The following is a 14,309-nucleotide window of genomic DNA, read 5'->3' on the forward strand; positions in this document are numbered from 1 at the left end:
TCACTGTGATGGAAGGCCACAATGTCTTTCCCTTCTCCTGCCGTCTTCTCCCGCAGTCAGGTTGTTGTGGTTGCAGGCCGCGCCGGACGCAATAAATATCATTGTACCTGCCGACAGCATTCATAGCAGAGAAAGTGACTATTCAGTGTGTATGGCTAGATGATTCAAGAATCTAAGACAGGATTGGAATGTATTGAAGAAAGTTATGTCAGCAAAGGCTATGTTGACCACAATAGTTAACAGTTCTGGTAAAGCCCTCTGACTGTACCTACACATGCCTAATTTGCATTCATCAATACCCCTCTCTGTGCTAAGATATTCATTAACTGGATAAGTTTGAAAAATCAGGAATTGCTCTTTTTAGTATCATTTGAGGGAAAAAATCTATCTTTAAATTTATTGTTATGTGCAGAATATGATTCTCAGTATTGTAGCACATTAGTTCTACAGACAAAATCCATTTTCTGCAATGGGTAGAGGTGAATCAGATAGTACACTAGCTTATGGAAGGACTATTCAGAAGTCTGATAACAGAGGGGAAGAAGCTGTTCCTGAGTCTGATGGTGCACACTTTCAAGCTTCTGTACTTCTGGATGGGAGGAGGTAGAAGGAGGAATGACTGGGGTGGGACGAGTCTTTGATTATGCGAGCTACTTTTCCGAGAAGCGTGAAGTGCAAATGGAGTCAATGGTGGGGAGTCTGGTTTGTGAGATAGACTGTGTCACTGTCCCTTCCCCCTCTCATACTGTGGCAGTCCTTTTAAAGGCAATTATGGACTAGATGGGGTGAGTGCACAGTCTTTTACCCAGAGAAGGAAAATCAAGAACCAGATTTAACTTTTAAGGTAAGAGAAGAAAGATTTAATATGAACCGGAAAGATGACCACACAGTGGTAGATATATGGAACAAGCTGCCAGAGGAGATGGTTGAGGCGGCACGGTAGCGCAGCGGTAGAGTTGCTGCTTTACAGCGAATGCAGCGCCGGAGACACAGGTTCGATCCTGACTACGGGTGCTGCACTGTAAGGAGTTTGTACGTTCTCCCCGTGACCTGCGTGGGTTTTCTCCGAGATCTTCGGTTTCCTCCCACACTCCAAAGACGTACAGGTATGTAGGTTAATTGGCTGGGTAAATGTAAAAATTGTCCCTAGTGGGTGTAGGATAGTGTTAATGTACGGGGATTACTGGGCGGCACGGACTTGGAGGGCCGAAAAGGCCTGTTTCCGGCTGTAGATATATGATATGATATGATATAAAACATTTAATTGACCTCAGTGACATTTTAAGTAACTTTTTGGATAGGTACATAGGAATGCAGGAAAAGGGAGTATATTGATCACATGCTGGCAGGGGAGGTTAGTTTAACTTGGCATGATGTTAGGTAGGGGCTGAAGGGCTTGCTTCTGTTCTGTGAAAGCAATTGGGGACACAATTCTGTGACCAGTCACCTGATTTCTTTTGGCATTGAGCAAGTCGTCCTTCAGAAATGAACTCAAAGGTATTTTTGAGTCAACATTTTGGATTGGGACTGTTCATCATATGGATTGATGCACTGTTCCATTCCCTCCACAGATACTGCCTGCCCTTTGAGATATTCCAGCACTTTGTGTTTTGCTCAGGATTCCTGCATCTGCTCTTCCCTGTCTCCTAATTTATCCTCTTCACTGTATTAAATGGCAAAAGTGCCCAATGATGTCAAGTTATTCACGTTAACTTCTCATCTCTTGAACATTAACGGCCAAGATGGTGGTTGTGGAGAGGATGTTTCCAGTAATGGGAGGGTCTAGGAATAGAGGGCACAGCTTCAAAATAAAAGGACGTACCTTTATAATGGAGATGAGGAATTTCTTTAGCCAGATTACGGTGAATCCAGGAAATTAATTGCCACAGACGACTGTGGAGGCCAAGTGATTGGGTATTTGTAAAGCGGAGATTGACAGATTCTTGATTAGGAAGGGCGTAGAAGTTTACGGTGAGAAGGCAGTAGAATGGATTTGCGAGGGAAAAATAGATCAGCTATAATCTAATGGAGGAGCAGACTTGCCGAATGGCTTATTTCTGCTCCTACTGTGTCTTATGGTCTAACTTACAGAAAAAGGCCCTCTTTAAAAAATGCCAAGATAATTAAATGTCCGAAGAAGTAATTGCCAAGAATTAAAAGGCAAGCCTTTTCAATTTTGCATTGTGTTAGTGGGAGTGCTCTAGCCTGTGTAAAAGAACATGGGAAATGGCTCCAGCTCAACATACATTGACAAAGTTGTTTTTTTAGTTAAAAACACTCCAGCTCCCTCTTCAGGCTAGAGTTGAATATCTAGTTCATTGTCACATCACAGGCAGAATTTTTCTGAAGTAGTGTTTTATAAACTAGAATAATTTACCTCATAACCGAGACCAGTGATGTGAGCCAGGTGGCAAAAATGTTTCTTTTGCGTTTGACAATGCTCTGAACTTAGAGAAACATTCAAGCTTCTTGATTTGCACAATTATTTAGGTCGTATGGCAAATAGCTTGCAGCGTCTTGTGAATTAAAGCTATATTCTTGGAAATGCAGGATCCTCAGAAAAATGGAAGGGAATTTATGTGATGCATAATTTATTTAACAAAAGCTAATATGGTTTTTTTCACTTTTTTTTGCAGGGGCAAGAAATGATTCATACGGTTTCCTGTAGTTTACTCGAGTGAATAGAAAGAAACTAATACTTGACACTGTGGTTTTGTTGGATTAGATTAGATTATTATTGGATTAGATTAATATTGGATTACATTTTGTGAGGAATAATGTTCAACAATATTACATGCGTTCTAGATTCATTGGCAGTATTTTTGGCCTTGAGGGCTGAGATTACTTTCTTAACCTGAGCCTGTGCATACATGGTGCACTTGTTGTGTATCAGTCCCATGACCATTATCTGGTGTGATTTTGTCCAAAGATATGTCTTGTCTGTTTTACTTCACATGGTTCTGTTCTGTATAACTCACTAATTGCTGTGTTGTATGTATATAACTGGAAATGACTGAATATATTCTCTTAAATTCCAGAGGAAGAAAAGGTTGCTTTTGTTAATTGGATTAACAAAGCATTGGAAGGTGATCCTGACTGCAAACACTTGATTCCTATGGACCCTAACCATGATCGGCTCTTTAGTGCTGTTGGTGACGGAATTCTCCTATGGTAATTTTTGTTTTCTTATTTTCTTGGTTGCGATGATAAAATCAAACAATATTGAAGCTTGAGATGTTAGTTTTGCATTTTCTAATTTTAAAAAATAGTGTTAGTCTTTGCTCGAGCTACATTTGCTGAGTAGAGCATGACATTGATTTTGATCAGCTAGCCTTCAGATGTCTCTTTGTGCAGAGGGTTGGTGAGGGAGGGGGGAATCCTGGGCAGCTTCTTTGCTCCTAGGCTGGTCAGGCACATGAACTTCTCAATATGGTCAGCCTCTGATCTCAGGGTACCATAACAAGACACACATTGACATCTGCTGAAAGAACATCAACTTGGTGAAAGATGCTCTTTGGACCAACTATAAAATGAGATGACGCAAGTGAATGCAAGATTTTCATATCATATCATATCATATCATATGTATACAGCCGGAAACAGGCCTTTTCGGCCCTCCAAGTCCGTGCCGCCCAGTGATCCCCGTACATTAACACTATCCTACACCCACTAGGGACAATTTTTACATTTACCCAGCCAATTAACCTACATACCTGTACCTGTACGTCTTTGGATTTTAGTGTAGTCACTGTCTCCTGCTTTATACAAAGTGCCGGACAAACTTAATGATCAGGTAGCATCTGTGGAAGGTACGGATAGCTGACGTTTTAGGTTGGCTGCCATCAGGCGCATCCCAGGCTGCAGGAGTACAGGTAACCCTAACGGATCCTGGGGAGGGGGAAATGGTGTCCATTATTGCCGATTGTCCGCTGTAACAGTAAAGGATTCGTCCCAACTACTGAGTGGTCACTCTGTGAAAGAACGACTTGTTTTCAAATACCAACTCTTTTTAATAGCTAAAAATGTTACTGCAAGCTAAAAATACTAAAGGCTGTTTGTTACATTCGTTAATAGAGTATTATTGCATTAGTGTCGATAGAAGCAGTTTGTTAATTTCCATACCCTGCTGCGGTGTTACTAGCAGCCTGTGTTCTGAAAGAGACAGTGGTGTCTGATTACTGCGGGGACACTGCGTCCGCTACAATCTAAACCCATTATGACCAGATCTGTAATAATGAGGGTAGACTGTACATGCTAAGGGTTGCACTGAGGCTTTGTGAAGTCAAAGCAAAGGCTTTGTGGGTAAGGACTGGATCAAAGGTTCTCCAGTACCTCACTGGTACTGAGGGGCTAGTCATGTTTATCAGCCCCACAAACACGAAAGGTGTACAGTTCAAAGAGGCCACGAGTGCTTTTGTTGCTTTTAAAACACTTTGAATGTATAGACTTAACAATCCTATAAACGTCCAGACTAGACAACAATGTAAAGAAAGCCATGAACTGTCTTGTATTTATCATATATTTTTATGGATAAGGTATAATTTTGAAGTAATTAAAAATAGACACAGAAATTTAGACTTTGAGCTAACAGGAATCGCCCAGCATACAAGGCAGACACATGCTCCTGACCCAATTGCTTAGGACCAAACCTTTTTAACACCAATTCCATAATTTTTGTATGTGGAAGTAGGGGATTTAACTGAGAGGTCCAGATACAAGATCAGTGAGCCCAGAAGCATGTGCCCCTCCTTTAGTGACTATTTGAGGATTAAAAGCCACACACCTCCATTGCTGCAACATTTACATCAGATTGCCCCTTGTCAGATCAAATATCCCCCTCCTCCATACCATCGACTCGACCTTCCTGGTTATCTTCCTTGCCTGTTTCCTTTACTCAACTTGAGCTGCTCCTGACTTTGCTTCTCCCTGATCCTTTCCACCTCATCATCCAACAATACTCTGCTAAAGGCCCACGTGTCAGATTCATCAGGAGGCTTAGACATCAATGTTCAGTTGCAACTGTTGTTCGGAGCTTCTGATTTGAGGAATGTGCAGAATGGAAAGAGACTTTTTTTGTTGCTTTTCAAGAAAGTTCAGAGGTCCTTTCCCTTCAATAGTCCAGGTGACATTCTTGAGATTCTTGTGCCTCCTACATCTGTGCCGTGAGCAGACCCTTTCTGGGAAGTAAATCTTGAACTTGCATCAATGGTGCTTTGTGTCGAGATGAAGATTTCAACTTTGGTTTATAATCTAACTTCCTATCAAACATCTCTGTTTCTCTGTTTAGCAAAATGATAAACTTATCCCAGCCGGACACAATCGATGAGCGAGTAATTAATAAGAAGAAGCTGACTCCGTTCACAATTTCTGTGAGTACTAGCCTTCCAACTGTGGCTTTTAACGTGAATAAAATGATTTCTGCTACTTTCATTTGTATCTGTGGGTAATGCACCAACTAATTTCAGTTTGATTCCTTTGCCTTATTTCGCCCGGTACGGCTCGGCCGCGGGGCCTTCCATCGCCCGGTACGGTCGCGGGACGTTACAGCGCCCGGTGCGGCCTTGCGGGGGCTGTGCGGGTCGGTCGCCTCGGTAGGGATCGAGCTGTCTGTCCGTGGGAGGGGCATGGGGGAAGAGAGAGGAAGTTTTTTTGCCTTCCATCACAGTGAGGGGGTGTTTGGAGTCACTGTGATGGATGTTTGTGTTGTGGTTGTGTGTCTTGTGTTCTTTGTTTTTTTGCTCTGACTGCTGGCAAATTTCGTTCGGTAAAACAAATGACAATAAAGCTATTCTGTATTCTGTATTCTAATGGGTTTGTAGGTTAATTGGCCTCAGTAAATTGTCCTTGATGTATAGGGAGTGAATGAGAACATGAGATAATGCAGACTAGTGTGAACGGGTGGTTGATGGTCAGTGTGGACACGTGGGGTCAAAGGCCTGTTTCCATGCTGTATCTTTCAATCACTCAATTAATTCCCCAGCATTTTTTTTTGTCCCTCCTGCTTCACTGTCTGCTGTGTTTATTTTTTCTCCATGACAGTGATGCACCAGAAGAAATCTTAAGAGACCATTCCAAGGAGATGTCTGGATCTTGTTCCTGCTTAATTGATGTTTTGAAAACATTATGTTTGTTGGAATCCTAATTGATTCTCCCCTAGGAAAATCTCAACCTCACTTTGAACTCTGCCTCTGCTATTGGCTGTACTGTGGTGAACATTGGTGCAGAAGATCTCAAGGAAGGGAGACACCACCTGGTGCTGGGCCTTCTGTGGCAGATCATAAAGATCGGCTTGTTCGCTGATATTGAGCTCACTCGGAATGAAGGTGAGTGGGTGGTGTGGATGGAGCACATCAACCCATCTGACAGAATGTCAGAGATGTGCTCTTAAGGAAGCTTGTGCTAGATGGGATAATCGTTGTCGTTTTGTTCAGGATGAAAAACCATAATGCATAATTCCATGTCTTTATCATGCATTCATGGTGCTGTAAGCTTGATGAGAAGACTTATTAATTTATGGCTTTATCATTGCTGCAAACACTCTGTCACAACAGCACAACAAGGCTCTGTCTTCTTGATGAAGTTTTTCAATTACTTTACCATGTTTAGTAATCAGAGTTGAATACTCAAGAGTACCAGAAAGTGAAGAAGTTCTTTTTATGCTGAAAATGTAATTTAAAACATTATAGTCTGTTTGGTAACCAAAGTCATTCTGAATTATCGGATACATTTTTCTGTTTTCGTTATGCATTTTATACAATTTCTTTATGCATTTTATACAATTTTGTTGTGTTTGTGATAACTTTTCGCGCACATGCCATTTTTGATTTTGCAAGGTATTAATGCTGTTGGCTGTTTGATTCCAGCACTTATTGGTCTGTTAAGGGAAGGTGAGGAGCTAGAGGTGTTGTTGACACTCTCGCCTGAAGATCTGCTTCTACGTTGGGTCAACTACCATCTTGAAAATGCAGAGTTTGGAAAAATTACCAACTTCAGTCAAGACATTAAGGTATCAGCATTTTCACTGAACATTCATACCACTAAAACTGAATTTAATCTACATGTTTGATTTAAGGGCAGAGTTAAAAAAATTGCATCGTAAATGACAACTTAATTGCATGAAGTTGCAGTGATCAAACTTTCTTCCTACCCCTATAGTGGAAATTGGAGATTTTGAAAGGTAATTGGAAGAGACGAGGGAGAATAATTTGCAGGGGTCCAGAGAAAGAGGTGCTTAACTGAGATCTAACGCACAATGATGGACCAGATGGATTCCTTCTGTGTCTTGATGATTCAGATTCTGTTTTGTGAGGTAGCTCGGTTCTTCCAGGTTGGCTTGGCTGGAACATTTTGGGTGTTATCAGGATAGAGCTAATTACTCAAAAGTCAAATTTGAGCTGAAACCCATTCTTCACACTGATAATCTGCACAGTAAATTCCAACTGGCTGGAAGCATTTCTGAAAAGATGATTCGTAAACCGATATATTTATTGAGAGTAACGCACTGCAAAAGAGTATCATCTGCATGGTTGAACAAACTATCAAGGATTGAACAATCTCTTGTCATCTGCCCATAGTTCTCACTATCTTTAAACTTCAACTTTTTGGAGGAGTCAGCACACGAATTTAACTCTCCTTTGCCATGCAGCATTCAGTGGGAGAACTAAGCGAGTAGAGCCTGAAGAAGGATCCTGACCCAAAAAGACACCGATCCATATTATCCAGAAATGCTACCTGATCTGTTGAGATACACCAACTTTGTGTAGACTAGCATCTGCAGTGCTTTGCTTCTATAAGCACGTTTCCCCTAACCTTTTAGAATGGGTGACACAATATACTGGAGTAACTCAGTGGGTCAGGCAGCATCTCTGGAGAAAAGGAATGGGTCACGTTTCAGGTTGGGACCCTTCTTTAGACTAATCCACAGTTCCTTCCTACACACTTTTAGAATGAGTTAATTCTCGGCTCACGGCCCCTCCTTACTGCACAACCACAGATGCCTTCCAATAAAGTCAAGGAAGAAAGAGGACTCGAGTTGGGTTGGGTTCAGGCTTTGCTTTAAAGTTCTGCAATAATTTGGCCTGAGTTGTATGGTTCTGATCTTTTTAGTTGCTTCTATTTTGCTTTAGCAGCCATAACTTGGGGAAAGTTGACTTCCAAAACCTCTTTCACTATTCCTGGATATCAGGTTATTACTTATGTTTTGCTTTTAAAGTAATTTACAATTTGTGTATGTATAATCATGTATAATTAATTACTTATGACATGATTTATATATATAATTTCTGAATCTGTCAAGCAATTTTAGAAGTTGGATTTCATTTGTCCTAAACTGGGTAAGTCGTGTAATTAGGGTGAGTTTCATGTCCTATCCATTGAAAAGAAAAACTTAGATTGGCACAGGATAAACTGCATCCTGACAGGATATCTAGCCAGGCAGCAAGCCAATGAATATAGGAAGCAATATGATTCTTTATTGCAAAATATTTTTTTAGTTCGGGATGGAGGTGGGTCAGGATCCTGCTGGTAAATGGGCCTAGTTTAGTTTAGAGTTACAGTGTGGAAACAACCCTTCGGTCCACCAAGTCCACACCGACCAGTGATCCCTCCACAATAACACCATCCTAAACTCACTAGTGACAATTTTACACTTGTACCAAGCCAATTAACTTACAATCCTTTACGCCTTTGGAGTGTGGGAGGAAAACAAATATCTCAGAAAACCCACGCGGTCACAGGGAGAACGTACAAACTCCGTACAGACAGCCCCCATAGTCGGGATTGAACCCGGGTTTCTGGCGCTGCAAGTGCTGTAAGGCTGCAACTCTACCGCTGCACCACTTTCCCATCTGTTCATAATGGTTCATTATCAATATTTTAGACAATGAGAAATTCAGAATAATTATCCAGATTTGCTTAGAAAACCACAGAATGATTTGTGCAAATATGCACAGAGCATCATGGGCTACTCTGCACTGATGAATTTATCATTAATGTGCCGACAACACAAAACGATTCTCAAGAGAGATACACACAATTAATATTACAAGCAAAAGATGGCTAACATTTATTGGTTTGACCAGAATTTCTCATTTTTAGAATAAATAGCTTTCTGTTCTTTCTTAAACTGCAAGGTGTGATTTCTAACCTCTAAATCCAACTTTGGTCTGATGTCCCTCTTTTAGGATTCCAAGGCTTTTTTTCATCTACTTAATCAGATTGCATCCAGTGGAGAGGGAAGTGAAATGATGATCGAGATTGATATGGCTGGTTTTAATGTAAGTTCTCTTTTAATTAGGCATTTATCTCCTTTTAAGATAATGGTTTTGAAATCTAATTGCACTCTTCACGGTCTTGCAGGAAAAGGACGACTTCAGAAGGGCAGAGTGCATGTTGCAGCAAGCAGATAAGTTAGGCTGCAGACAGTTCGTCACACCAGCTGATGTTGTCAGTGGGAATCCCAAACTCAACCTTGCCTTTGTAGCCAATCTCTTCAACAAGTATCCAGGAATGCACAACACAAACAATGAATACGACCTCACTTTGTTAGAAGGTATGCTTGTTGAATATTGGAATCAATAACCGATGGGATAAAGCAACACTGCGTGACATGGTACACATAGCAACCACTTTGTGGGCAGTATCCTGTTCACACGAAAGTGATGCCACTGTTTGCCTCTCCATCCACCAAAGGCATGGATCTCACTTTGCTGTTGAGACTATTTCAATGCTCAAGTCATATCTGTTCAGAGTCCGTCCTTGAAGAGAAGGCAGGTTAGAAGGTGTGGCATACTCCATGTTGGTGTGGCTAGCTCTGGAAAACTTCAAGTGTATTACTTTTGTCCTGTTATTTTACAGTATTTTAATGTTTTTTAAAAATTTATTTGTTGGAGCCTTCATCCCTTTTAATTGGATTTTAATGAAAACTGTTTATAACTTTGTGAACAGCTTTTAAAATATCACTGAGACATTTTCTAAAAACTTTGACAAAGGTGATTCTGGGTGCTGGGGCTTTGAGTCATTGGTTGGGTGCTCCTCGCCCTTTGGAGCCAGAATCACTGATGGGTGCAGAGGGACAGCTTATCAAAATTGGGTGCTTTTGGTTGGCGTAGTGCTAGAGTTGCTGCCGTATAGCCACAGAAACCTGGGTTTGATCCTGACTATGGGTACTGTTTGTACATTCTCCCTGTGGGGTTTCTCTGGGTGCTCTGGCTTCCTCCCACATTCCAAAGATGTGCAGGTCTAGAGGATAATTGGCTTCTGTAAATTGTCTCTGGTGTATAGGATGGAACTAGTGTACTGGTGATTGTTAGTCGCACGGAATTGGTGGACTGAAAGGCCTGTTTCCATGTGGTTTCCCTAAACTAAATACAACTTTAAATCAACTTTCCATGTCATGCAGGAAAATAACTGCAGATGCTGGTACAAATCGAAGGTATCCCAAATTGCTGGAGTAACTCAGCAGGTCAGGCAGCATCTTGGAGAGAGGGAATGGGTGACGTTTCTGGTCGAGACCCTTCTTCAGTCTGATGAAGGGTCTCTACCCGAAACGACACCCATTCCCTCTCTCCTAGATGCTGCCTGACCTGCTGAGTTACTCCAGCATTTTGTGATACCTTCCATGTCATGCATATGCATCTATATTGAAATTAGAATGACAACAATGCAGACATGCGTGAAGTCAGATCAGCATTAAAATAAACATCACCCACGTTACCTTCACGTGTTACTGCCAAGCATGTCCTAGCAATTAACAGGAATGGTCAGTAGTCTGAACAAAATGAATGATAAAACTGCATGGTTGGCATGCAGTCTTTTGGTTTTGTTGAAAAAAATGTGTAAAAAACAGTTATCCAAGTTGGCCTTCATCTATTAAAATCAAACATTGAATATCTCGTTAAAATGGAGGCCATTCATGCCTTCAACCACAGGCATATTTGTGTTAAAACTTCCTTGAGTATTTTGGTTAAATAGGTTGAACTGGAGAGACCTTGACTGTTGAAAGTGGTTTCAAAACTGATTATCTCCATTTCGAAAAATCACTATAACCATTGCATTAAGAGTTAAGTACTTTGCTGCCAAACCACTATCAGAAACTTTAACCAATGTTTCTGACATTCTGGTGCTGCATTGTTAGAGGCACTGTTCTTTGTTGTAATCTTAATACTCAGCTAATATTATGTTCTGCGATGGTCCAGTGGCCTGGTACCATTTAGTCTGGAAGAGGGAATATTCTCCAATGTCCTGAGGCAACAATCTTCACCGCAGCCAATGCTAGTGTTCATCTCATACATGCTGGTGAAGCACTCAAAAGCTACCCTGTTCCTGTTCATCATACAATTTATGAGTTAATGCGCTTTGGGTACTTAAATAATTTAGTTCTTTGCAGTGCATTGAAATATTTTAACATTTCCACAAGCAGCTCATTTTACCAGCACAAGAGCACACAGCCGGTCACAAATTCAGTCTGATGAAGGGTCCCGACTCGAAACGTCACCAAGCCATGTTCTCCAGAGATGCTGCCTGACCCGCTAGGTTGCTCCAGGACCTTGTCTTTTTTTTTGAAAACCAACGTTTGCAGTTCTTTGCATCCATAAATAGGTTATGGTGGCTTGATGAAGGGATTATCTGAATGTTTGGATTAATAAATTAATTATTGTTTCAACGATTGCATTGTTTTGCTTTCTTTTTGTCTTCTGATTCTGCCCCGGTGACTACAGAATTGACCCCTCCCATTGTAGGTACTGTCTTAAGAATTGTTCCAAGTCCTCTGGTCTTTCTTCCACCCCTAACCTACAGTGCCCTCCATAATTTTTGGGACAAAGACCCATCATTTATTTATTTGCCTCTGTACTCCACAATTTGAGATTTGTAATAGAAAAAATCACATGTGGTTAAAGTGCACATTGTCAGATTTTAATAAAGGCCGTTTTTATACATTTTGGTTTCATCATGTTCAAATTTCAGCAGTGTTTATACATAGTCCCCCCATTTCAGGGCACCATAATGTTTGCGACACAGCAATTTCATGTAAATGAAAGTAGTTATGTTTAGTATTTTGTTGCATATCCTTTGCATGCAATGACTGCTTGAAGTCTGCGATTCATGAACATCACCAGTTTCTGGGTGTCTTATCTGGTGATGCTCTGCCAGGCCTGTATTGCAGCCATCTTTAGCTTATGCTTTTTTGTTTTGAGGGCACGGTGGCGCAGCGGTAGAGTTGCTGCCTTACAGCGAATGCAGCGCCGGAGACTCGGGTTCGATCTGACTACGGGCTCCATCTTTACGGAGTTTGTACGTTCTCCCCGTGACCTGCGTGGGTTTTCTCCGAGATCTTCGGTTTCCTCCCACACTCCAAAGACGTACAGGTATGTAGGTTAATTGGCTGGGCAAATGTAAAAATTGGCCCTAGTGTGTGTAGGATAGTGTTAACGTGCGGGGATCGCTGGGCGGCGCAGACCCAGTGGGCCGAAGGGACTATTTCCGTGCTGTATCTCTAAATCTAAAATCTAAACTTTGGCCCTCATGTTGATAAACAGCAATAAGTTTCCAAAGGTGATGGAAAGATTGGAGGAAAGACTAGGTGCTGAGAGTTCTCTTAAATCTGCATTAAGGAAGCAATTAAACACAACTGAGCAATTGCAAACACCTGTGAAGCCATGTGTCCCAAACATTATGGTGCCCTGAAATGGGGGGGACTATGTATAAACACAGCTGTAATTTCTACATGGTGAAACCAAAATGCATAAAAATACCTTTTAATAAAACGTAACAATGTGCACTTTAACTACATGTGATTTTTTTTTTTTCTATTACAAATCTGAAATTGTGGAGTACAGAGGCAAATAAATAAATGATGGGTCTTTGTCCCAAATATTATGGAGAGCACTGTATCTCCTATAAGACTCCATCTTTATGAATTTCTACACCGGTTCATTTGCTTTGGTAACTGGGCAGTTTCCAGGAGTTCTTCACTGATGCCTTTCCTAGAAACTGCTCTAGTTTTGTTGAGTGATGTTGGCTGAGGAGTTTTCTTTTCTTGAATCTGTGCTTGCATTTATGTGCAAAAAAAATCAAGACAAGTTACAAAGCGAACATTCAATTTAATGGTTCTGTGGCTTCAAAGCCATTTGAAAATGAACAGAAACCAAACATTGAATGATATAAGACATCATATAGTGTATAGTTTTTTCCATGTCGCCAATGTTCGTCTCATTGTGGCAGCTCACCATTTATTGACAGTAGCTGTTTAAGGAAGATAGGAAGCATTGGTGATGTTGAATTCTTGATATGCAATCAATGAATGAAGCATGCTGTTGTATTGCGGTATGTTGCTCATGAGGAAACTATACACTATAACTAAAATTAAGGATGCATTATAGAAACTTAACCTGTAAATAGTTAATTCATTATACTCTCTTATGGAGCAATTTGGCACAGAAACAGCCCTTTTGGCCCACTGCACTTGGCTGAAGCCTGCAATCCCTTGGCATTTCAAGTCTCATTCAGACTGTTTTTAAGAACAGGAGTATCTGCCTCCACCACATTCTCAAGTAATCCGTTCCAGATTCCAACGACACACTTGGTGGAAATAATCCTTCCTCTGTTCCCTTCTAACCTCTTGCACCTCACCTTAAACCCACGTAAGTGCAAATTGGTACCAGTTGTCATTGATAATACATATCTGATTGTAAGTTAGCACTTAATTTTATCTTCCTTCCCACTGCTAATTGTCCCTTTATTTAAAAATGTGATTAAAATAAAATGATTGACCTCCACTGAACAAAAGTGGTAGCTCTGGCTTGATTGGTAGCACTTGTGAATTTGACAATTGTGGAATCATGTCTGCAAATAGCATGGTTCACCAAATAGTGGGGTGATTCTGTGGTATGGGAGAGCCATTCTGGCCATGCATTTGTAGAGAAGATGTGATTGTACCAGAGAGGGTGCAGAGGAGATTTATAAAGATGTTGCAAATATTGTATCTAATGATGAAAGAATGCATCAGCAAGGGTTGTTTTCTTTGGATCCGAAAAGACTGAGGAGAGAATGGGGCAGTCAATTTTTATGTCCAGAGAGGTGAGAAATGGGCGCCGGGCATTCAATCAGTCGGAGGTTTGCGGGGAGGGAGATAAACTTTGTTTTACCTGGAGGGTGAAAGAGATCTAGAACTCGCTCTTTGAAAGGACGGGGAGGTAGAAACCACAATGGAACAGTAGCTGCATGTGTACATGAGGAGCAGCAACCTATTAATCTTTGACTTAGTGCTGGGAGGTGAGGTTAGGCTGGCAAATTATTTTGAACCAGTGCAG

At 41.1% G+C, this 14,309-nt stretch overlaps 1 protein-coding gene across 2 annotated transcripts in view; it reads left to right on the forward strand.

Annotated features, from left to right (window-relative positions):
• Positions 1 to 14,309, forward strand: part of LOC144599468 (plastin-1-like) — a 93,926-nt gene that overhangs the window by 64,938 nt on the left and 14,679 nt on the right. For both annotated transcript variants that reach the window (XM_078410418.1, XM_078410419.1), the window contains exons 5-10: positions 3,039 to 3,171; positions 5,288 to 5,369; positions 6,158 to 6,323; positions 6,864 to 7,006; positions 9,183 to 9,275; positions 9,358 to 9,550. In XM_078410418.1, the coding sequence (XP_078266544.1) occupies positions 3,039 to 3,171; positions 5,288 to 5,369; positions 6,158 to 6,323; positions 6,864 to 7,006; positions 9,183 to 9,275; positions 9,358 to 9,550 (810 nt within the window). The remainder of the gene's footprint in view (positions 1 to 3,038; positions 3,172 to 5,287; positions 5,370 to 6,157; positions 6,324 to 6,863; positions 7,007 to 9,182; positions 9,276 to 9,357; positions 9,551 to 14,309) is intronic.

The sequence above is a fragment of the Rhinoraja longicauda genome, chromosome 13, assembly GCF_053455715.1.
Source record: "Rhinoraja longicauda isolate Sanriku21f chromosome 13, sRhiLon1.1, whole genome shotgun sequence".
Lineage (NCBI taxonomy): Eukaryota > Metazoa > Chordata > Chondrichthyes > Rajiformes > Arhynchobatidae > Rhinoraja > Rhinoraja longicauda.